The 25,777-nt window shown below is 42.6% G+C and overlaps 1 protein-coding gene across 1 annotated transcript in view; it reads right to left on the bottom strand.

The window, feature by feature from the left end:
- Positions 1-2,335: 2,335 nt before the first annotated feature.
- wapla (WAPL cohesin release factor a) overlaps positions 2,336-25,777 on the bottom strand; it is a 35,776-nt gene continuing 12,334 nt past the window's right edge. Inside the window, exons 9-20 of the mRNA XM_080016774.1 lie at positions 23,858-23,969; positions 22,982-23,212; positions 19,990-20,101; positions 19,767-19,864; positions 19,363-19,439; positions 13,607-13,788; positions 10,595-10,710; positions 9,860-10,081; positions 7,705-7,924; positions 7,079-7,167; positions 6,614-6,709; positions 2,336-5,834 (exon numbers count right to left, since the gene is read on the bottom strand). Coding sequence (XP_079872900.1) covers positions 5,769-5,834; positions 6,614-6,709; positions 7,079-7,167; positions 7,705-7,924; positions 9,860-10,081; positions 10,595-10,710; positions 13,607-13,788; positions 19,363-19,439; positions 19,767-19,864; positions 19,990-20,101; positions 22,982-23,212; positions 23,858-23,969 — 1,621 coding nt within the window. The 3' untranslated portion in view covers positions 2,336-5,768. The remainder of the gene's footprint in view (positions 5,835-6,613; positions 6,710-7,078; positions 7,168-7,704; positions 7,925-9,859; positions 10,082-10,594; positions 10,711-13,606; positions 13,789-19,362; positions 19,440-19,766; positions 19,865-19,989; positions 20,102-22,981; positions 23,213-23,857; positions 23,970-25,777) is intronic.

The following is a 25,777-nucleotide window of genomic DNA, read 5'->3' as shown; positions in this document are numbered from 1 at the left end:
CAGTATAGAGAGATTCTTTAAATTAGATCAAACCCAGCCTCCTGCAGCCTTTTCGGAACAACCTTCAGGGCACGCTGTGTAAAATTTGCCATCTTTTTCAAAGACCACGGTGACCTTCTGAAGACCAAAAAAAAAAAAAAGAAATCCTGCCACTGATTTCTGGCCTCTACAGTTCTGGATCTGCACGTCTTGATGAACTTTAACTTGGGGTCACGGAGCCTGCTTACCAAGGCGAACCACACCTGCGCCGAACAATCCGGAGTCTTCCGTGAAGGCTCAAAGGGGAGGAGGGCGCCAAGGCCGAACAACCGTCTCAGATCAAGGCCGGATAATGCTGATGACAGGAGAGAAAGGCACCTCGACGGCAGCAAGACTTCACTTTCCCTCAAAATCCTCCCAGAGAATGTGGTTCTGGCAGCAGCAGCTCTTCAGCGCTCCACCCCCGTCTTTGGATGTTAGGAGTGCCAGTCACGCACACGCACACACATACCGGGAGTCCAGCCGGGGCTGGCTCTACAGGCGCTTCAGCCCCGCTGTTCAATCATTTAAAGGGACTGGGATTCGACAATGAGAGCTAGTTGCACATACATTCATGTGTGCAGAGGTGTGTGTCTGTGTGTGTGTGTGTGTGTGCAGGGTTTTCTCGTGGTGTGTCTTTTACACTGTTCTCCCCTTACGTTGCCGAGTGTAGTTGTGAGAGTAAAGAGTGAAAGGTGGGACAGATCATGTTGATCGGTCCGCTTCCCGGGGAATTGCGCATAGTTCCGATCAATTGTTCGCAATTAAAGATAATCATTGTACAAACAAAAAAAAAAAAAAAATTCACTGATTCCATCACGAGGCATTTTCATCCTTTCTTTACGGTACTCTTCACGTGTCGACTCTTAATTCTTTCTCGGCACATGAGGGAGAAGCGGCATTTACTGTAATACCTTTTTTTTTTGTTTCGTTTCATTCTGCTGTTTTCCGCCATGTGTCCTGTGATATCCAGTCTTTACAGAGCGGGTTTCCACGTCCGTTTTATTTATTTATTTATTTATTTATTTATTTATTTATTTATTTATTTTAAGCAGAGCCTCCGGATCAGACTTCCAATTTGAAACAACCAGTGTAACAAAAAAAAATTTAAAAAAATAAAAAAGTTATTTCAATATAATAGCGTGGCTCGCAGTGGGGGGGGGAGGGAGGGGGCAGGAGTGTCTTTTCAGACCTCGACGAAACAACCGCACACCCATCGCCTCACCAAGCTTGTTAGTCGCCGGGCGAAGGTGCAGCCGTGTGATGCACATTTGGATGTGGCTGAATAATGGCGGTAATGGTCAACAAATAAACAACAATTTCAATAAAAGTATTGACTGGTGTGTATAGCGCTGCAGTCAGATGGCGGTGATTTTACTCCACAGACACCACTTTTAAGGGCTGGGGGGGAGATCGGTGGAGTGAAAGAGAGGATTCTCGAGTGTGCAACACACACACACACACACGATTAGTGTTTAGGGGCTGAGTGCTCACACCACCTAGTGGTAAAAAGGTCTCACTGTAGGAAAACTTCAAAACGCACAAAGACAGGACGGTTGTCCAGGGTAGCAGGAAATATGAGTTTTTCGACGTTGCCATAGAAAACCGTGCATGGCGGCTCCTTCCCTTAAGCCATTTATGCTTGGCCGAGGTCTGTGATCGACAGGCAGGGAAACAGCGATAATCCCTCGTGCGCTGCTCAGCGCGCCGCATCAATTCCAATTAGCCTATCGCAAATCCCGGCTGACCTTTGGCCTTTGTCGAAGAGAGAAGAGACAGACCTTTGGCGTACTCCGCCAGTCAAGAGGAATATGAGAGGAGGACCCGGTGTAACACACCCGCAAGGGGTTTCACATTTGACATTCTTTTGGTATTTAACACCTACCCTAATTTTTCATCGTACAGAGGAAGGGAACGGAAGAGCCCTGGCAATGGCTGGCCTTTGGGAAGTCGGCTCATTTTCTAGATATGGGTCCTATTATCGGCAACGCCGCTGACCGGGGGTGCTCGGCTGGAATGGCAAAGCCCACAGACCGTCGCCACCGAGGACTTGAGGGGAGCGGGTCTCACTGGAAGAAATGCAGAGATGGAGAAGGATAAAGAAGATGGAGGATGCGGCGACTGTGGCCACATAAGCACACAAATACCAGTCCATGTGGGAGGCGTTCTGCAGCTTCACGAGAACGTCTTCTGTTGGATGGGGAGCTGGTTCAGCCCCCCCCGGTGGCCTGCGGAGTCAAGGAAACTCCACATCAACAACACGACACTCTCCATTTCAAACCGAGGAAGAAGGAAGTCACACATGGGGGGGCCGAACTTAAAAGTAGCAACTTTTTTTTTTTTTTCCCGTTTTCACGTATATTTACACATAACCAAAGACAATGCCATTGAAACCATTACAAACTTGTTTTTTTCCCTTCCGTCGTTCTGCAGGGGTTTTAAAAATGTTTTCTTTTTTTTGTGGGGGATTTTTCTTTTTCATCCAAATGGTGAACTGGGAAATATTGTATAAAATAAAAAATATCAGCTTCCAGGAAGAAAAAAAAGAAAAGAAAAGGGAAAACAACAAAAAAAAAAAAAAAGAAAAGAAATAAAGAAAAGGTAGTCTAAGCATTTCAAACATCCGCTTAACGATATGTACAGGAGTATTTACATTCTAATATTCCGTTTGAGACCAGACTTTGCAAAGTAATTCATTTACAGTAAAATGGTGCAGTCGTGTTCGATTCAGCACTACAAAACCAGATATAACTAAAGGCATCTGCTTATCGTAGGTATGGCTGTCATTCAATCAGTAGGTTGTTTTTTTTGTTGTGTTTTTTTTTGTTGTTTTGTTTTTTGTTTTTTTTAACCAGAGTCCATGGACGAAGGTGACTGGAAAGGTTGGGACACATAACGGGAGAGATGGACAATGAAACACATGGTCTGTGGAGGGGAACACAGCCTCGAGTGGGCAGACGTCAAGCATTTCAAAAGCAGCTGTGCCCTTGAAACGAACTTGTAAAGGAGCACGCAGGTGTCAAACTGAGTTCCAGCCCGTTTACGACCTTTCTTTTTATTCTATTTTTTTTACTATTTTTTTTTTTGCATTTTGGAAAACGCTTCAAATTGTCTCCTGGTCCCGCCGACAACTACACGTCACACATTTGAAATTTTCTGCATTTCTTTCAAGCACTTCCATGTTAAAACAATGCTGCCTGCGCTTTTTCAGATGGCATTGATGACACCTAAATCAGGAGAACGCTCAGACGACTCAAGTAATCCGGCTGAAACTCAATGTGCCGCCTGCATGGGCCCTTCAGAGCAGGAACCTCTAAAGGGCGGTTTCACAGACGGGGGTTAATCTAAATCCAGACAAAACGAATCCTACTCAAATCCAGAATTTAAAAACGCCTTTCTGAGCCGTTGCTTTAACTAATAACTGTTTAATTTGTTCTAGACTTGGAAGTCCGAGACCAAAGTCATGAAGGACTAGTCGGCTCCTTCTGCCTGGTCTTTGTCCAGATGGACCTGGAGGCCAAAGATAAACCTGCCGCTGGTCAGGTTTCATTTTAGCCTTCATTTAGACCTGGATCAGATCTAATCTCCCTTCTGGAAATCTGATTTGTCTAAATCCGGACCAGGGCAAAGTCTGAGACTATTTTAAACCGTGACTGAGAACCATTTTAGTCCGACATGAGGCCTGATCTGTGTACGCGAAACCGCCCTGAAGACTTTCTATTCTGGAAATTCAAAATGAAAATTTTAACCCGTCCCACATGGGTGTCGGTCCAAAGTAAAAATTTGCCCGCAGCTGATGAATTCCCAGCTACCGAGCTGAACTGTGTCACAGGGGGAAGACTAGAAAAGCCTAGAATGTGAGCGTCAGACGGACTTTAGAGGTTTACAAAGAGTTCAAACTAAATGACCCCCCCCACCCAAAACACACACAAAAACAATGCCACTGCTATAAGTGAGACAAACCTCCGTTTCTTGAGTAATCTATGACATAAAAAGGCAAAACTGATAATTACATAATGCTTAACTGATTCAAAATTTAAATATTCGGGAAAAATATTTTCAAACCGATAATGGAAAAAGTAGTATAACATTCAAATATCCATAAGCATTTCAAGTTCGACTATCAGTAAAATAAAATCTTGACAGGTCATCCGGACACTCTCATTTCAAATAAACTAAATTCGAAGAATTTCGAAAGAAATCAAACAAAAAATCGCCTAAACCAAAATACCTACAAACCCTTTCATTTCATGTTTGCTAAATCATACGGTAAAAATAAATGTCCACAATCAGAGCATAAGGAAGAAAATAAAAAACAGCTTAAAAATTCTTTCCGTTGTCAACCATCAAACCAATTATTAAAATATTGCTAATTTGATGAATACATGAAATATTCCAAACAGATTGACATGGAGTGGCATGGTTGTTTTGTGACCCGTGAACACGGGTGATGTTTTCAAACCGGCTTCATGTGGATGAAGAGATTAAAATGATGAATGGAATTTGAGTCAGAGTGCCCTCCAGAATTATGGACGCCATCAATTAATATGAGTAAAAGAATGCTGGATAAAATTAGCATTTTATAAAAAGTTGACTATGACAATATATTTGTTTTTAATTTTCATATGGACTTTTTTTGATTACAGATTACATTTCTGTCGTATTTCTTCTCATGTCTCTTAAAAGTCTGAGATCAAGGGAAGTACAACAAAGATGTTATTATAGCCTTGTTTGCAAATATTTAGCAATGCGCTAATAATTCTGTAGGACACTAATTCGTACTTTAGGTAAGCATCCTCGCACGGTGAGGAGTGGACACGGACACTTTGGGGTCACTCAGGCCGGGTGGACATGACGTGGTTTTGTCACAGGTTACAAGGGCGAGCGCTCAGATTGTACACACTTCGGATTAGAGGGAGGGCGCAGGCTACGGTATTTGATTATCATAGAGTCTCCATCTGCTCGTACTTCACAATTCTATTCTCAAAGAATAGTCCTGGTTCTTACCTCTCACACCCGACGTATTCAAGCCCACGCAGTCCAAATTTCATTGACATTTCAATAAAACATATTTGGAGCTCGTAAACCAGCGTGACCAATCTCTAACTGATCTCAGACCTTGCTTGTTGCAATATTACAACGACAATTTTTCCCCCCCCGTCGATTTAATAACTCTTTGGAGCCTGGGGCTCTGGCTAAAATGTAATGTTCACCCGGCCTTACTCTTATACAAACCTTAAGCACAAGGTCCAAATTGGACCGCGAATGAATCCATCTTTAGTCTGGAGTGTACGATCCGGATAGATAGCGAGAAACCGGCAACATGTTGTCCCATTTGTCGTCCAAACTAACTCTTGGTGATCTGATCAGAACTTTAGAACTTCCCATGGACATGAAGGAGTTATTATGAAGAATAAATTAAATGGAATTGAGAGAGATTCGTCGTCGTCGTCGTCGACAGCATGGCTTTGGTTCAGGCTGCGCTCCCGATGCTGCCGCTAGTGGGTGGTGTGTGAGCGTGTGCACCACCATTTGCCCCTGCAGGAGGATCCACAAATCCGTGTGATGAAAAGCAGAAATCTAAAGGGAAACTGGACAGCGATGGCCCCAGACCGTGGCTCCTTTCAGGGCGGGAGGGAGGGGTGCAGCTTTTGGAAGGATTCCCCTCCCCTATTGTGCAGTCATGAGAGTGTGTGTGTGTGTGTCTGTGTGTGTATGTGTATGTGTGTGTGTGTGTGTGTGTGTGTCTGTTAACAATGCTCTAGGTAGTCGATGACCCGAGAGATGGACTTCTGTCCCGTGGTACCCATCGCACACTGTGTGTGGAAAGAGAAAAAGAACAAAAACATCTCATTGAGGAGGACTGGTTTGAGATCTGTACCTAAGGGGGAACGGGGACATTTTGGCTGTGGGTCTCAAAGATAAGTGCCTTTCTAGAAAACGATTTGGAATTTAAATGTATTGAACGTAATTGTAACTGTAACACTTACTGTTTTTTTTGTTTTGTTTTTTACATGATCTAAGGCATATTAATACGAGATGACGCATGCTTAGGCATAATTATTGTGTAGTCTTTACTTTAAATATTTGTTGGCAGGACAAAAGTATTGGAATTAGATTTGGGATTTAAATAACACAGAGACTGATGTCTTGGCCTCACAATGAGGGCAATAACAATATGTGAGTGGCACCTCATAGGCTGTGTCACTTATTACACACCGTGGCAGAGACATTTAGGAGGGCGCAATAATCAGAGACTTCATATATAATGGCCTTTAAAAACCACGCCATGCATCATGTACTTCTCCGTGCTTTCCCTGATGAAAAAACAGACATTTATAACATTTCATGTCCTGTGCATTGCAATTAATCTGACAGCGCAGTGTTGAAAGGGCTGTGATGTAAAACGGTACAAATAGTGTTTGGACTGTTAAGACTGCTGGAATTGTTTGGAACAAATGGAACATTTTTCTAGGCGCCCACCAGAAAAGAAAAAAAGCTGATTTGGTGCAGTCATAATCAACGCGAGGCTTGATTACCTACCGATACAATTTCAGAAACAACAGCTAGAGACATATTTGAACGGTGCACTCACAGTGAGGTTCATAAAGTTCAAGAACTTCTTCAGCATTTCCGTCATAATGGAGAAATCCCCTTTGGGCAGGTTCTCCCTCACAGTAGTCACATTAACCTGGTGGAAAGAATCAGAGAGAGGCACATAAGTGGGAAGGCGAGTCATGTTTTCAGAGGTAGGAAAAAGATTTACAGGCCTTTTGATAATTTTGGCACGACTGCCATCAAGCAATATCAAGACAGGCAACATATGGAGCATTATGATATGAGGACTATGTTGAGGATTACAGATATTACAAAGGTCTGGTACAGGGAAACCCAAGATGATACAGAAGACTGTGCGTGCGTGTGTGTGTGTGTGTGTGTGTGTGTGTGTGTGTGTGTGTGTGTGTGTGTGTGTGTGTGTGTGTGTGTGTGTGTGTGTGTGTGTGTGTGTGTGTGTGTGTGTGTGTGTGTGTGTGTGTGTGTGTGTGTGTTGTAGTCCCACCTGGCTGCCTTGGCAGAGGCACCCCAGCAGCAGGGCAGTGTAAGACGCTACAATGCTGTCCTCCATATGCTTGCCAGCATGCTGCAGCGCTACATGATAAGAGAAAGATTTAACAAATTAAAACGGGGGGGGGGTTGTACGACAAAACTCCTCTAAACTTATAAAACTACTTGCAAGAGAGAACCCACAGATTTACATAATCCATAGGGATGCAAACGGAGCTCATTATCTGCTGAATGACACGACTGTCCTTGTATGTGCAAGGAGCCTGCAGAATTCTTTAGGTCGACATTGAAAAAACAATTAATAAAATCAAGAAAGTATATATTTCTACTTCGGAAAAAAAAAAAAACCCAGGTCCTCATATTTGTATGTTAGTTTATATGTGCAGCTTTAGACGTAACTTTCCAGTCTTAGTGGAGCTGAAAATTGTCTAAATTGATTTTTTTTTTTAAGTATCTGTGCTCCCAAAATGCGTATGAAACGAAAGGCAGTGAGGAATTAATGGGGTACAGGTGACATATTTTATCCTTGCCTTACACCGTTATTGCCTTTCGCACCGTGCACCACTACAATCCGCCCCCCCAACTCTGCCAAATAACCAGGGTAAGCATTTGAGTCACCACCTTTATTTAGGTCCAGCTCCTCGTCTTCCTCCTCCTTCTTCTCGGGCTCCTTCTGCTCGGCGGCGGCAGCGGCGTTGGGCTCGGCCGCCACCCACTGGATCTCCCCGGAGGTCTCCTGCCACTCGCCGCTCTGGTCCAGCGCCGGCTTGGGCGCCTCGCTGATGAGGTCGTCGGTCTTGGCCTCGGCAAGGACGGCGGCCTGCTCGCGCTCCAAGAAGAACTGGGAGGAGGGGCGGCAGACGGATGTCACGTCCCATTAAGGAACTTATCCTCCAAATTGAGTTCTGCTGCAGCTATTCAATAATTCAAAGGGACTAAAGAACTGGAGCCAACAAACAAGTCAGCCCAAACATTCCTTCAGGCAAGGTCAGGGACCGAGCGCAGACGCAGAATCTGCTGGTCCCATGATGGCGCAGGGGAACATGGCCGCGGGGCGTGTGCCACGCACAGCAGAACCTAAAATTATTACGTTTTGCATTGAAATGTCATTACATCTTCCTTTCGTTCCTCCAAACAGTCTTTGTTGGTATTGAATCCTGTGTGCCACCAAAGACCACCCACACACTGACAAATACAAACAGACAGGACTGTGTGAGACACTGTTCATGTAGATCAGTGGTTCTCAAGCTGAGGCGCGGGGAACCCTCAGGAACCCTTCAAAGTGACTAATAGTTACAACTCCACCAGCGGTGTCACGGAACACAGTTGATCCCTGATCCGTACGGATCCCCACCCACGGTCCGGGTGGGATGTGAACTGTCAATAAATTGAAAAATGTAAGTGAAATATAGTTTTTCTGCGGTAATGACTTTTTAAAGTAATAATTCCCTGAATCTCAATGCAGAGCTGCAGGGAATAGAAGAGACGAGACATAAGTTGCTGTTTTACACTGAAACACAGTGACTGGTTTGCGACACGTTGCGCTAGAGAATGAGCCATGGCAGCTAGGGGAGGGATCATGGATATAGAAACGTAGGTTCCTCATTGGCCGCTGCTGTATGTCGCAGCTATGCGTCTGCGCATTGGCCATATTGGAGCGGTCAGGATCCGCAAAATACAATGTGTATTGAGAGATGCAGACGTTCTCTACAAAACTGACTGTAACTCGCTTCATTCTGAACTGATTTTCATGAAATTGAGTTTGTTATAAACGTGCGAAATTGAGCGTGATCCTGGTTACTTACTGGAATTATATTCAGTAACTGTTGGCTGATCTAATCATATGTTTTTCATTCACTACCATGTTTAAAGGAAGAAGGTACCATGCGTGTCTCACATTGTACTGAAATTTAACAATTAAGTATTGAATATTTTATACATTTTAAGATTATATTTAAACATTGGACATCTTGAATGTTGTTTACATTTAAGACCGCTGGGAAAAGGTCCTTTCTTTGGTGTTTCACAGAATCAATGGAAAGTAAAGTCATGTATTTTCTTCTTTTTTTTTTTTGCCGATCCGAAAAATGATCCGATCCGTGACTCAAAACCCTGATGCGATCCGAACCGAGAGTTTTGTGATCCGTCGCACCCCTAAACTTCACTATGAGGGAATGTACAATAATGATTGTTTTGATCCTAGTTTCAATGTTATCTCCCTCACTACTGCACAGAAAGGTGTGGAAGTTTGGACTAAATCAGACGTAACATTAAAAAAAAAATCGATTGCAGTCCCAGAGACAAAATATTATTAAATGTGGTCCATGGTTTAATGCGAATCAAACTGAAATTGAGGGTCCTTGATATGAAGAAGGTTAAGAATGACTGCTCATACTCTTCCTTTGCCATTGTATCTATATATTTTTATCTATGGGGTTGGACGTGTTATAATATCGATATTGTGACATGAGACTAGATATCATCTGGGATTTTGGTTATAATAATACTGTGATTGTCTTTAAGGCTGCATTACAATAAAGTTACGCCCTTTTCTGGCCGTCTAATGACTACAGACTGTTCTAATGAATGCCTCTACCTGTTTGTTGAAAATATCCACATTACTACACAATTGTTTGTCAGATACGAGAGCACCAGTAGTCGCCCCAGAAATATCGCACAAGGTATTCGTAGAAGCGTAATGTGACATTGGCTTCGGCCAATATCGCTCGGCCCTGCCATCTTTCTCCATCCCTAATGAGGTCTAGAGGAGTCCTACCTTCACCAGTGCGGCCAGCGCGCCAGAGGACACGGGCTGATCAGCGCCGACTCCCTGAGCGTCGTCCGCTGCTTGAGCCGCGTCGCCCGCTGCTTGAGCCGCGTCGAGCGGCTGAAGCAGGCTGTCTTCCAGCCCGGCGTCCACGAGACTGTAGTCAATGTCCACTAGACAGTGGCGGTTCCTGGCGCTGTATTCCACAAGGTTGATGAGCAAGCCCAGACCCTGACGGAAAATAACAACAATTGTAAATAAAGAGTATCTGGAGATACTCTTTATTTACATGCCCTGTGCGGGCACAGGTTTATGTTGTGCCACAAGCAGGGATGTCACGATCATGAAATGAAGTTCATTGTCAGACAAATAATGGTGGACAATATCATATACAGTAATGCATCTACCACAGTAGAATCTTAAAATAGTGTAATAAAACATATCTAGCTATTGCAAAAGAGCCATCTGATGAAAATTGCATGTAAAATTTTGATTTGTCAATTTGCCAACATTGGCTAAAAGTTCAACTTAAATTTGGATGGAAACATGATTGATGTCGATTCCACAAAAAGATTGTGATCTGCTGAAATAATTGTGATCAGGTGATTGTGTAATCATCTGCCCTACACATGATTCCCGCAACAGGAAACTGCCCGGGGACTTCCCACTCTAGATTAATTTCTTGGTTTGAAAATTACACCAGCTGCAGCCGGGCCGCGCCGTTTGGTTTCAGAGGTTACTTACCAGTACGCGCACGTCAAAGCGCTGCTCCTGGGGGATGAAGCGTGGCACCCGAAGGACACAGTTCAGGGCTGTCACTATCAGCTCTTGCTGCTCTCCCGTTTTGGTGCTTCCCCACTCTGTACGTCAAAAACAAACAAGTATGGATATGATACTCGGGAAGAAAAAAATATTCCCTACAAGGGACGAACTGGCGTTGGAAAAATGGGTACAAAACCGGGCCAAAACTTAAATACTCACCTCCTTTTTGACACCTAGAAATAGGGCTGGGCGATATTGACAAAATCAAATATCTCTTTATTGATAATTTACTGCTAAAAAAAATGGAACGCTGCAGTCTCCCCATTACAGAAGTGCAAGATTTATTATTTACAAAAAACATCCAGTTTTTACTAAATTAAGTCCCATTGCGACAGAGAGCAACAGGGAGACCTGCGAGTCTCTGCGGCGTTCGAGTTACTGCAGTAAAATGACTCCATCAGTTATTCACACCATAGCGTCTGGTAACGAGGCTCACATCGTATGCGAGCTACTACGGCCGACTATACTGTTTATACTTATTTATCTCGTGAGGATATACTCCTTGAAACGCATCATCTGGTGAAGTTACCCAACATGTTTACCAACTACAGATGCACCAATTGCAATTTTCTTGGTTAATTCCGATTTCTTCTTCTTTTCTTCAAAGTCTGACCAACCGATTGACTAAACCATTGTCTTGCGATCATCTTGAGAGTATATTCGTGATCGGAGAAATCAAATTTAGCGTCAACTACACAACTACATTACGTTGGTATCGGGTTTGAGTATCGGAGCATTTTTACGAGTACGAGTACATGAGCACAGTACTGGGCGTGTAAATTTGACTGGCACAGAACAGATATATCTGACACTGATGCTGGACTATTACTCCCCCACTTCCGATTTTACGTCAGCAATGCGGCGTTACACCTCAGTGGCGCGTGCATGGTGCGCGCCAGGAGAAATAACATAGAAAATAATTAAATAAAACTCCGTTCCCAATTCTTAGGTTTACATTTTTCATACAAGTAAGAAACTAAGAAAATAAAATACATTTAAATCTTTCCCGAGAAGATGATATTATATTTAGCGATATTAAATTCAGAAGGTTTCCATATAGAGCGGGGTAGTGAGATCCAATCACAGCTCGACACCGGCAGCTCTGAGCGGAGAGGGTAAGAACCTCTTCCTGTCTCTGCTCCAGTTTCATAACATGATTAACTGCATTTACATGTTTCAATGCTCAAAATTTTCCTGGCAGATGAAAAAAAGTAAACTTTCGCAATCAATGGAGTTGATCACCAATTGAATCGTAAATCTGCCCAAGCCTGGCATGCAACAATCATTGGTAATGTGGATATTATGACCAAGCAGGTAGATGTGTTGATTATAACAGCTATGAAGTTACGAAAATTGCTTTAATTTACTGTAATGAAGCCTGTAAGAGCAGGGGAATACATGTCGCTATATCAAAGTTCAAAGGTCAATCGCAATATTACGATAACCAAAACCCAGGACATATCTAGTATTATTCACAACATCAATATTATATTGATATATTGCTCAGCCCTACATAGAAGCATGTTTCTAATTGAGAAATTGGTTATACATCCAAGTCATATCTGCTAGTGGTTAAATGATTTCAAACCAAAAGTAGCTTTTAAGTTTGTATTAAACCTTGGAAGTGAATCCATGCTTCTCATCTCCTTTTCCATCCTATTCTTTAGACACACACACACACACACACACACACACACACACACACACACACACTCTAGGGCTGGGTATTAGTACTCAACACCTTAAAGTTAGGCTTGAGCAAGGGCACGCACGAGCATAGAATGTTATTTGATATTGCAAATGCTGTCTCCCCGTTCCAGATTCATTATTTACAAGTAAAGTATTTATACAAAAGCATCTAGTTTTTAATAAATTAAATTCCATAACAACGTGGAGGAGCACACGTCTTTTTGGAACGGAACAGAACACTCCCTCAACTCAGCCAGTAGTTACTCAACAGGTCTGCGCGGAGAGGAGGAGAGCCTCCGCCCTCTGTCTCCCTCCCTCTCTCTGTTCAGTTTCAGAACTAGGTTGACTGCTCGAACACCGTTTCAATGCTCAATCTTTCCCTGGCAGAGGGAAAAACAATAGTCTGTCATCAATGTCAATCGCGATCTATGGAGTCGATCGCTGATGGACGATTTAATCATAAATCTGCCCAAGCATACTTTAAAGGTATCGACAGAAACGATCCAATACCAAGTAGTATTGAAACCTCTCTTGTCAAACGTTACCTCTATTCAATCCTTTTTGTACCCAGCTCTAGAAAAAAAAAAACAAGCGTTCTTCTATTTAATACGACGTGAGTAGCTCACTACGGCAGCGGCAGCTACAATACTTCACAAGTAGCTACAATACTTCATAGCTTCACAATTTTTCAAGTCTGTCAAAAAACACCAGTCAGGTGTCCATACTAACCGTAAAGAGGTTTTCCTCACTATAATCATTCCTCCTGTACTGGCTATTTGTTTAAAATGACACTGCGCAAATACTTCATTGTACAATTTTGTAAAGTTATGTAATAAGTATTTCAATAATTTGAACACTTTCAAAATGTATTTGCGTGAAAATCATTTCCATAGGGAGCAGCGGTGGCATTTTCCGCAACTGAATGACATGATATGGTATCAAGATTTTTTAAACAATACCCACCCACTCACACTCATTGGCCTGCCCAATGGAGGGAGAGGGAGACATGAGGAAATTCGCTACCAACGCTTCTTCATTTACTGATTTGGTAGCTGTCAATGTTTTTCAGTAAAAGTAATGGCTTATATCTGTGCTAGCCGGCCCTTAATGTTAGTGAGCCTGAATCGTGTCGCCAGTCCAACCCTGTTCCCCAACCGTGCTGGCAGAATGGTGAAATCTATCAGCATGGACTTTAACAGTAAGCTCCTTATAGTGGATGGTGGCGGTTTCCAGGGAGTCTCATACCGTTGTCGTGGGTGAGGTTGAGCAGCACCCCGATAACCGCCCTCATGCAGTCCTCCACGGCTTTGCCCACGTTGCCGAAGCTGCAGTGGGGCAGCGCCCCGTCGGGCAACGAGGTCGACAGGGAGCTGTTGTTCAACGCCCTGCTGTAGCGCTGGATCATATCCTCGCAGCACTGCAACCCTCTGGAAAGAGAAGGAGAGAGTCAATGTAAATAATGAGGTCAGGAAAAGGAGATGGAGCAACAGAAAGATGGAGGGAGGGAAAGGAGGTTGGACCAACTGATTGAGGGGAGACTATGCAAGCATTTGATCGATTTGGCCCTCAAAATCACAAATGACATGCTTGAGATCCATGCATTGGCCCGATAGAGGGATCGGCGTACGGGGCTGGGCAGCCATCCACGAGCCAGCCGTAGAGGAATAGCCTGCCCGACATCCGCACTTATTCCGCCCAAGGTCATTCTCATATTAACAAAAGCATCTCTTGAAATTAGAAAATATCCAGGGGAAAACAACTTAGTAGTTAAATAAACATAAATTAAACATGGTCATTTAAAATAACTATTATGTCTGTTGCATTTTTATAAATGCAAAAACATAAATGCATCTATATTTTTTTAAACAATTCCAGGGCTAGTGATAGTAGCTCGGGATAGTGACAGGGCCTGTCGCTTTAAGACACTGCGTTGTGGGTAATGTAGCAGCCGTTTTCCGCACATGGCTGAAGGAGGATGCGTATGACAGATAAATCGCTATGACACTTGTTGCATGTTATTACTTTATCCTAAAAATTAGAAGGTAGCTGTCTGTCTGCTACCTGTCCGAAAATAAAGGCAAGTCCAGAGTCCTGCCTCACAGCCTCTCTGTGGAAGGAAACCACTCATTGTTGGAAGTTCCCAACAACACATTTCCATTCAAATGGACTGAATACCGCGTGTGAAAGCCCTAAGGCACATTTCATCAACTTTAGAAACTTTGGGGACTAAAATAAAACTGACACGATTTACACCCGCTGCTCGGTTGCGTCAGCCGAACTCCATGTGCACATTTTAATTTCTCTGAAAATCGAATAATGACAAATATAAAGAGAAATATAAAAACAAATACTAATTTGGCTTGCGTAAGATCAAACTGGTTTAGGCTCGTACACTGGACCAGACTGGTAAAACAGGAAAGCGCCCCAGCTCGAGAGTAAAGTAGTACAACAGCAGTGCTTGCTTTCCAACCAAATCCTTTTGATTGTTAGGAAAGGAATGGAAGCGGGGTATAGTCAGCATTGGAAGTTTTAGGGAGAGAATTAACTTTGGATATTCATTGCAACTGAAAACAAAAAAGGCAATATAGGTGGATCCGGTACCAACACCACAACTAGAGCATGAAAAGGCAGCTAATGGGAATGAAGGAACCTCAAGAGGTATCTGCTGATTCACCACAAATTAAATATGCTGTATTTGTTTGACCGTTTACTCCCAGCAGTTACGGGGAAAGTGTAGGTCACACTAAAAATAAATATATATAAAAACATTGTTTAAATGTTAATATGCTACTGGTTACAGCGCATATTAAGGATTAAAAAGTGTACACCAAGTAACAAAGTGCTTGGCAAAGTTAAGCGAGGTTAAAAAAAAATAAAGGTTTAAAATTATTTCTAAACACCAACACTAAAACATATAGTATTATTAGGGGTCCAGCCTGAAGGGCAGGAACCCAATTGTCTTTGTAAGGCACAAAATGGTGGTTTAAGTGTCAGGCACTGAAAACCTTCGAACCAACAGAGACAAATGATAAATAGTTGTATTCGAGGTAGTCCAGAGACGCTGTCGTCCAAGTTTGATCCACACCGGGCTGGATTTGTGGAAGGAGTGAGTTAGAAAATGTGGGGTTTTTTTCCCCACTCCTGTTAAAAGGTCACGTGATAACATTGCAGAAAACTGATTAGTCAAAGATCGTCACTGCGTCATTCACTCACTGGGTCATCAATGTGCGACACGGCACATCTCAGGCGGCGCGCACACAGACGCAACGGCTCAATGCCCTCAGTGGCTCTCACTACAAACGAACAGAACTTCAAGAAAGCAAAAGCGGGGCAAGAGAGATGGCCTACGAGCGAGGCGAGTTGGCTGAGTTCTCTCATTTTATGTCAAATTATGACAAAATTCAGATTTTGGGTGATTTCAACATATGTCTGCTGCCCCAGCCACACCTTGGTTAGTGATGTTATGGATGTTTTTGACCCTTTTAACCTCTCTCAAGCAGTTTAAGAACCGACACATTCTAAGGGCCACACCCTCGACTTAGTACTGTACAGTGGTCTCAGCCCTGACAACATTGAGACAAAAGATACTGTCTGTGTGTGCGCTCATGAAGCGGTTTTATTCAGTGTGGTCTTATCCCAATTTACTATTAATCACAACAACCCTGTCCGCTTCAGTGTTTTTAACTCTAGGACAGCGAGATTTTAACACAGAGGAGCTCGTCCCCCATTTTAATGACACTGTCTGACTGTCTTGGAATGTCGCCCCACACAAAGACAAAAAGTCAAATAAAACGTCGCAGCCCTGGCTAAATGAACCCACCCAAGACCTAAAGAGAGAATGTAGGAGAAAGAAACGGAAATGGGAGAAGAGTGCTTTAAAGGTATTTTACGAGATCTGGAAAGACGCTGTGTTAATTATAAAAGAGCAGTTAAAGAAGCAAGAGCAGCTTTCTTCTCTAACCTGATTGTTGCAAAGCATTCCAAGCCCAGAATTTTATTTAAGGTGATAACTCTGTCACCCCCCAACCCCCTTCCCTGTCCCTGTCCCTGTCATCTTACTGAGGCCTCACCAGAGATGTGTGAGGTGTTTCCCCCCCCCCACCTTTTTTCAAATAAAGTTGAGAATATAATAAAGCAAACTACTCCCCCTGACCAAGTTATGCCAGTAGGGGCATTGACAGTTATTTTAGCAATTTTGAACCTGTCACTGTCATTTTTATTTGAACTCTATCCCGCATGAAATCAACCACTTGCAGCCTTGACATTATCCTCACCACATTTCTGAAAGAGGTGATTGACACAATTGGACCCAGTTTATTATCAATTATAAAAAGCTGGAGAAATGCTTTTTTCCTTCTGCTTTTAAACATGCTGTTATCAATCCTCTTTTAAAGAAACCAAACCTTGATCCCCCTGTTCTTCACAATTTTAGGCCCATTTCTCAATTTAGAAGGTGGTATCAACCCAGCTTTTAGCTTTTATGTGTCATAATAATATCTTTGAGAAATTTCAGTCTTGTTTTGGAACTTTACATAGCACAGAAACTGCCCACCTCAAAGAAACCAACAATAACCTTTAAGCAGCTGACAGGGGGAAAAGCACAATCTTAATTCTTTAAGATCTAAGTGCAGCACCATTTTAATTGATCGTCTTAACAACTGGGTTGGCATCAAGGACACTGCCCTTTGCTGGTTTTATTCCTACCTCTTAGAAAGAACCTTCAGTCACCACAGCTAACTCCACATCCTCTACAACTAACAATACCTGTGGTGTACCGCAAGGTTCTATTTTAGCTCCAATTTTATTTTCAATCTATGTGCTGCCTCTAGGCCAAATTATCCAAAGACACAATGCCTCTTTTCTTGCTACGCAGACAACAACATATAAATTCCTCTGAGACCTGGTGACCCAAACAGCCTAGCTGCTGTTGTAGATTGTCTCAATGATATCAACTATTGGATGGCACAGAATTTCCTTCAGGTCAATAATTATAAATCAAAAATCATATTGTTCACTCCCCCAAATTCTACCAGTCATATTGAGAGTGGCCTTGGCACTCTGTCCTCAAATGTGAAGTCTGTTGCCAGAAACATGGGAGTACTGTTTGACTCCTAGCTCCTCTAGGCCTAAAAATCAAACCACAACTTAAAAGAATTGTCAAGTCCTGCTTCCTTCGACTGAGAACCATTTCAAGAATCAAACCAATTATATCACACTGCGACCTGGAAAAAGTAATCCAAGCCCTAATTTTCCTCACGACTAGATGACTGTAACTCCCTCCTTTCTGGCATCAACCAGAGGTCACTCTCCCGCCTCCAACTAGTTAAGAACACAGCAGCTCAGCCTCTTACTGGATCCAAAAAATGACATCACATCATCCCAATCCTGGCTTCTCTCCATTGGCTCCTGTTCGGTTCAGAATCGATTTTAAGATTTTACTGATCACTTTTAAAGCACGTCTGGGTCTGAAACCAAGCTACAATAACAGAAATGTAGGTACCATATGAGCCAATACACAGCCTCAGATCCTCAGGTGGGGGGCCCTTCTGGCTATTCCAAAGTCAAGGCTTACGACTAAAGGTGCTTTTTCTATCAAGGCCCCTCGGCTTTGGAACAACCTGCCTGTGGAGATATGGCTGGCAGTCAGTGACTTCCTTAAATCACTACTCAAAAACCCATTTTATAGATCTGCTTTTATGTGGTGTCGCCCCCTTTCTTTACTTTTTTATTTTTTGTTATTTTGTATTAATTTATTTTTAAATTCAGGGGCTTTTTCAATTGAATGAATTAATTCAATCCCTGTTTATTAATGTTCCTTTTCCTTTTGAATTCATGGTCATAGCACTCTGATTTTATTTTACCTGTCAAAGCAATCTGTAAAATGTGCTTTTAAAGGTGCTATATAAATAAAGCTATTATTATCATTATTATTACTGTGTGTTCTGACACCTTTCTATCATAGCAGCATTCACTTTTTCACAAATTTGTGCTACAGTAGCACTTTAGTGGGATCTGACTAGACGGGCTGGGCTTGGCTCACCACGTGCATCAATTGATCCTATATCGCCAGTTCACCTCGTCCTTCCTTGGACCACCTTTGGTAAGTACTAACCACTGCATACTGGGAACAACCCACAAGCCCTGGCGTTTTGTAGATGCTCTGACCCAGTCGTCTAGCCATCACAATTTGGCCCTTGTCAAAGTCGTTCAGATCCTTATGCTTGCCCATTTTTGCTGCTTCCATTGCAGTTACATACATTTGTATTAGCAGTTCCAAATGAATGGTGGTCGACAAACGTTATATTTCATAGTCAAAGCCAGATTTGTTGCCATTATAACAGAAGTGTGTATTGCATTACAGATAATTGATTTGGTTATACGTCAACTTGAATTGTAGTTACTTATAACATTAACCTTAATAAATTCTTCAGTATTGCAGATAGGGCTTGTACATTGTTTCGCCACACCAACCAACCTGGACCCCGTGCATTGCTGCCTGCAGCTATAGAATTGCAGAAGTTCAGAAGTGACCAAAAGTACACTTTTTATTGGTTTTCATCGATTCAAACTCAAATAGATTGTACTGACTGGGTAAAACAAAAATACATTTTAAGTAAAGTCAATTTCTATGGTGTAAATAAGATATTGATGTGGTAATCTGGAAGTATATTTTGTTAAAGAACTTGATAAGAAACAGCAAATTTGAACTTTTGAGAAAAACAAAGTTGCCGTCTTAGAGCAAAGACAAGGGTAAGCCTCAAAAAGACGTTGCATTTTCAAATGGAATACCGGGACCTGTAGTGTAATCCACCCAATACAGATGATCTTATGGACCGCCTTTTTCTGATATTAGAAATGGACAGTTTAGATGGTTCCCTCTTCAAATAGTAAGTATAAGCCAATACACACCAATACACTACCAAGCTGATTCCTATGGGTGTCCATAGGAATTCACGCACAGAATCCTGGGCTCTTACTCAAGCTCTCCACACGGCACTCACCTAGCGGAGGAGATGATGAGCTGTGAGTCTTTGTAGGCAATCAAGTAACTCTGGTTCTCAGAGTTCTGCACCGTCACCTGTTTTGCCGGTGGAAGGAATGAAAAAGAAAAAGGAAAAAAAAAAAAGATGATCGACAGGGTTAAACGGAGCATAAAAGCAAAGGACAAAAAGAAACTCTTATGAGGGAAGAAATAGTAGGGTGGTGATGGATACGTTTGATTAATGACATAGTAGAGGAGATTATTGTTTAACATATTTAAACAAAGCCAGTTTAAAAAAAAAGGTAAAAGCCGCCATTCAATTTGCTTTGCTCTGCGCCCAATTATGCCCGTCCTTGAGCGGCGGCTCAGACATGACTTCGGAGAAAGAGAGAGAGGAATCCAACTTGACAAAGCAGCACTTACACTCTCGAGCACTCTCAGGCATCTTTCAGCCCCCCATAAGGATGCCACCAGGTTCTCCTTGTCATCCTCTTTGCTCAGGTTCTCTACGCATTCTTTCACTGGGAGAATACACACACACACGGAATGTGAGACAACTGCTCCGATGCAAGTATGTGGTGCACAGATCAACGTTTATCGATGTGAAATGTAAATTCATACGGAGGACACACACACACACACACACCTTTGTCCACAATATGGTCAAGGCCTCCCAGTAGCCGCAGCTCTTCTTTGAACCAGTCCCCGGCTCTCTTGGAGGTCAGAGAAAGTAGTGTCTCCATGGCCAGGTGGCCCGTCTTATACAGAAAGAAAGAAATAATTAGAGATGGGACCGTTCTGATGCAATACCGGTTTTGGGTGCCGATACTGACGTCAAATACTCATTGGATATCGGACTGACGACGTCGATCCACGTGCCAATACAAATCCATACCCATATCTTGTGCTGGACCATGAACCCGTCATTTTAATTGGCCGATTTAATGATCTACCTTCCAGAATTCAACTCGGCGGATAATTGACCAGTAAAGCGCAAAGCACGAATAGGAACTGGCAGTTGGAGTTTGGCAAGGCATTCAGCTGTGTTGTAGAGCTGTAGGAACAAAATCCGAATAGTCCGAATTTGAATATTAAAACAATAACACTTTTGCTAAAATGCTGAAATTGTCATTCGATTGTGTATTTTTATTATAAATAATTGTTTATAAATGTTTTGCCTAGTGTTAATGAAGCAATCCACATGCGATGAGGAATAAAGTTCAATATAAGTTGATCCAGTTTGTTGCACAGTGAACACAGTTTAGAGAAATATTCCCGGTAACCGTGTGCGAGGTCTGAGTTGGCGGCGACACATGACGTACCGGCGCGTCAGCAGCAGCAGGAAATAGAGTAAATTAATACATCTATAGCTTTTATTTGCTTTGTTCGGAGAAAAGGTCGCTCTGATCGGAGTTGTGGAACCGTGCCCAATGCTGCCCCCACCACACTAAATTTGAGCGCAAAAATGTTGAATATATTTGAATATTAAAAATAATAAAGCATTATAGAGATTATAGCTAAACAACAATAATAATAATAATAATATTGATAATAAGAAGAAGAAAAGCTCTGGTATCGGAATCAATATCATTATTGCCGCATATGCATCGAAATCGGATCGGAACTGAAAAACAGTGGATCCGTGCATCTATAGAAATAATAACAGTTATCAAGAGTTCTAGTGGCAGCAGGAAGTACACCAACTGATAGGCTGCAACCATTTATGCTTACTAGAAAAAAAAGAAAAATTTTCATACTTGGTACAGCTTGGTAAAGATGTGACACTACAAGTTCAACTTCTGTTAATAAAACATGGTTTAAGTGTCCTAGCAGAGGATACAGGGCCCCGTCTGTGTTTCTAGCAATGTATATGAAGCATAGGGTTAACAGGGTGCCTGCAGGCAAAGGACAAAAGTGCATATTAAGTGTGTTAAGGAACTTAGTGTGCTTCAGGAACCAGCACCACTCAGCATTGAGGCAGGCTGTGGTGAGTTGACACCCAGTCGCGGTTCAATTTCATGCCCAGTTTCATGCCAGTCGCATTCTTAGACAAACATTGCCTGTTTATCATCAGTTCCCTGAAATAATTTTGAATTGGAAATTGTATTGCTTGAGATGTACTTATACTTATATTGACCATTATGTGAACATCTAGTAGTGTTGATTAGTCTCCAACTGTAAGGTACTGTAACCTAGCAAAGCATCCGACAATAGGCCTGTCCTGTTCTGTTCTACCGTTAAAATTCACTCAACTCACCAAAATGGAAATTTGTTTTCATTCGGTACCAGGTAACAAACGTAACCTGGTACGTAATCATATTCACAGGTCATGACATCAACAGCCTATTTCTGTATGCTGTGAAAATAAGACCTCAACCTCTTCAGTTAATGACAATAGTTGCTCTGGGAGTTATTGGTTTTGGATAAAGAGCTGTTTTCCCCGACAGAATGACCCGGCATTCTCCTGTAAAAGTGGCTGTTTTGGCACAGCGTATCAGTTTTAGTTGTGACCCTAAGGCAGGGGTCTGCAAACTTTACTATCGAAAGAGACATTTTTGAGCAAAAAAATTAAAAAGGAAATCTGTCTGGAGCCACAAAACAGCCTGTAGCCTGAAAATGAAGGTAACACAGCCTCTTAAGTCTAAATTAGCCTATCAACATTACTCTAAATGAACATTCATTAATATGTTTGTTTTTTAGAATGCAGTTAAGTGCAAATGAGAGGCAGGACACTGAAGAGAAGTCTCAGGTGATTTGGCTGGAAGCTCCCGCTGGCGGGAGCAGTGGCTTAGGTTTTGTTTGAACATGGGGGGGGGGGGGGGGGGGGGGGGAGAGACACACATTAAGGGGGGGGTCTGGGCGTCCTCCCCCATAGCATTTTAAGCGTGAAAATTTTTTTATACACCGATGTACCTTTGCTGCATCAATTTCTGTTGGAATGTCTTTATGTGTTTAAAATTCTTAAAAGTACATTTGCTCTGCTTTCCGCAGCAGTTCTGAAATCGCTCTCATATCTCCAGCCTGATACTTTTCTGCAAATGCAGTGTGTATGTTCTGGAAATGTCTTTCAATATTACCTTTTTTTTGTTCGCTCATTTCTCGCCGCAGATCAAGCGTAGCGGCAAGCCAGCAGCGTTGGCAGTGAAAGCAAACAAATCCACTTTTAAATTCTTTATTTTCCTCCCAGACTTTTGGGGATTTGTAATGCAAAGAGACTGTATTGCCGGTGAAATAGCTCCAAATATGAGGAGAGTGCGTTCCCGGAGAGTGTGTGCTGCTGTAACCCAGTATCCACTCCCAGCTGTCTGCTCTCCCATCGGCTGGAATGTCTGCATGTGCACGAGTAAGGGGCCAAATACTCGATTTTGATTGGTCGCTCGACACGTGAGGACCCCGCCTCGTCACGTTCCTGTGACGTGCTGATGATTGAAAATTAAAATGTTGAAAATGACGCTACAGGGGGCCACTGGGGAGGGGCTAAAGTGTTGCATGTTGCCGATCCCCGCCCTAAGGAGTTCAATAGGCAAGATCAGGCCTGGAGTAGCCAAACGTTGACTATAAAGCCACCTCTGGCCTCGGTCTCCGTCAAACAACCTCCACATTTGAAAAGTCAGACTGAAGCTAACGACAAAACTCACGTTGATGTTCTCCAGGTCCAGGTGCTTGTTGTGCACGGTCTCGCAGAGCTTCCTGATCTTCTCCTTGACTTTGGCCACCTCCTTGGCAGTGAGCTGGTCCTGGTGGGCCGAGTGATCCTGCTCCAGCTCCAGCAGCTTTATCATCAGCTCCAGACAGGCCCGGTCCAGGTCCATGTTCAGACGGTCCCGACTTAAGATGTACATCAGTGCGGCGGTGCACAGGGCGAGATTCTGGGAGGGGGAGGGGAGAAGAGGGACAGATTCCTGGGACACTGGTGGTCTAAAAATCACTAACCATGTCAGGAGCTACCAACTGAGATGTCAACAACTACAACTACTAATATTGGACCTGTTTAGCACACCATTGCAAAAAAAAAAAAAAAAAAGGGGGCATGCGTGCTCCAAATAAATGAGATCCTTGGATAATAATAGATTTGTGGATTAAAAACAAAACAACATAATAAATTGAGAGTTTGTATTCTGTCTACAGGCAGAACCTGGGGGGGAGTTTAGGTTATGGGCCCTGTATATGTAAATCACTACCTGCAAAATTATGAGTCAGGATCAGACCCCTTTGGGCACTCTGCGTTGTCCTGGTTAAAACCCTTACCCCACCCAAGCAAATCCTCCCCCTGCCAACCCAACTACACCCCACCCCCCAAAAAAGAATATTTTATCCACTGACTTTAAACCTTTCCCAATAGGATTTTCCAAATGGTCCTTTCGATAATACCACCGACCAGGACCAAGCAGGTAGAGGCATTGATTAGAAGAGCTGGAACAGTCTATCGTGGTCATTACCAATATCACAATATTGATATAAGAACATGGAAATCATAACGACAGAACTGGGTGAAAAAAGGGTGTTTTGCTGACCGGGTGCTGCGGGGCGTCGCTGATCATCTTGAAGACCTGGGCCACTTTCCCTCTGGCCCGCAGATGCATCCTGAAGCTGGGCATGGCACACCGCGAGGCCAGGCTGATGATACTGGAGCACACAGGGGAGGGGGACAGAGAGGGAAGCATGCAGCAGCAGCAGGGAGAGATGAAAAGAGTGTTTCAAGTGAATTCAGCCCCCTCTTCACTGTCAGAGCTTCACAAAGTCACTGAACTCGTCTGGCACTGCCTCATCAAATGGAGGTTCTGATTCCCACCTTCACACATTCTTTGGACTGTCATGCTTTAATGTCCGGACTTTTTGCTCTGTGCTTGTTGAAAATGAGAAGGAAAAAAAAAAAAGTGTCTAGATTCTGTTCTATCAAACCTAAACCCTTCTATCTCATAAAAAGGATAATGAATTTGGCAAAGAAGCTGGGATGGGGTGATATTGGAAAAATAAATAATTATTTTGATGATATTTTGGGGATGGCTATTGGTGCTGTCATAAGAGATACACCCTAGGGCTGAGTATTGGGCAAGATGTAACAATTTGATAAAAATAGTCATGATTCGATTTAATGTGGATTCAGTCCGATATAGTTTAGATGGGTTGTGATACGACATTACTGTATATGGATACAATGACATTTTATAGATAATCACAATTGCTACCAACTTTTCAGAATACAAAAAATATTTCACCGAACAAATCTAGTCTAATACAGAAATTAAATATTGCAATATATTTGTGACCCTGAATGCTGGGGCGTGAATACTTAAGGGTCATATTTCAAAATGTTATATATTTTCTTCTTCCGCATGATATGAAAGTGTAGAATCTGAGCTTCACATCACATTTGAACCACTGCGTGCGTCCGCGTCTGCTTGTGCTTCCGCGACAGGTGTGTACGGGCCACTGCCACGGCTACAGTTGTTTGTTTTACTAATTATCAGCCTTAAATAAATACAAAACTTAATATAATTATTGCAGTCGTTCTTTTGATCTAAAGTGTTTAATAAAAATGTCTAATTGTGAGGAAATCCTTGCGGTGCTGAGCTGGTGCCCGTGGGGAGGCCCCAGAATGGATTTATAATCGTGATCACAATATTGAGCAAAATAATCGTGATTATTATTTTAGCCATAATCATGCAGCCCTATTTAGTGTAGAACTAATATAATGAAGATATCAATCTTAGATTTTTAATGAACACTATTTGTTTACATAGATGCAAGGGGAAATGTATATCTTATCTTACCTTTATTCCTTACGTTTATTTAGTGAATAAGCCTCCTTTAATGAAGCCTCCAATTGTTTTCTGATCGTTCCCGTTTGCCCTGTTAAATTTGGGACTGCATTATGCTGTACACCACACAGATGCCTTTTATTTTTTATTATTATTTTTAGAGAGGCCCAGATGCCTTTTAAATGAAAACATTAAGACAACAGCCGGACAAATTAAAGGACGACAATGCAAAGTGGATCAGAATGAATGGATAAAGGTTTCTTCCGCAATACAAAATCAATACAGTGGTGCCAAGTATTGATACTTTATCAATTTTAGATTTTATAATAGAACATTTAGATCATAGTTTTATTGATTCGTTTCCATATTCCTTTCAACCATTAAGCCGTTTATCAGCCCCACCGACACCTCCCGGTCCGAGCTGGAGCCCACCGGAGATCAGCAACTGGGTGAAGAGCACCTTGCATCTCTTCATCCATCAATAACAAGCTATCGGATTAATAAGTCCAGGGCTGCTCCAAAAAGTAAAGTTAATAAAGTTTATTCCTAAGAGCCGTTCAGATGGACCGGGATCCGCACCTCACACCTTAACAGGCACCTGCCCCTCTATGTTCCATGCCGCCCTTTTGATCAGGCACGTTTAAGCGTGAATGGGCCTCGAGGTAGCGGATT

This window comes from Zeus faber, assembly GCF_960531495.2.
Source record: "Zeus faber genome assembly, chromosome: 16".
Classification (NCBI taxonomy): domain Eukaryota; kingdom Metazoa; phylum Chordata; class Actinopteri; order Zeiformes; family Zeidae; genus Zeus; species Zeus faber.
The sequence above is the reverse complement of the archived record's forward strand: the minus strand, read 5'-3'. Positions and strand labels throughout refer to the sequence as shown.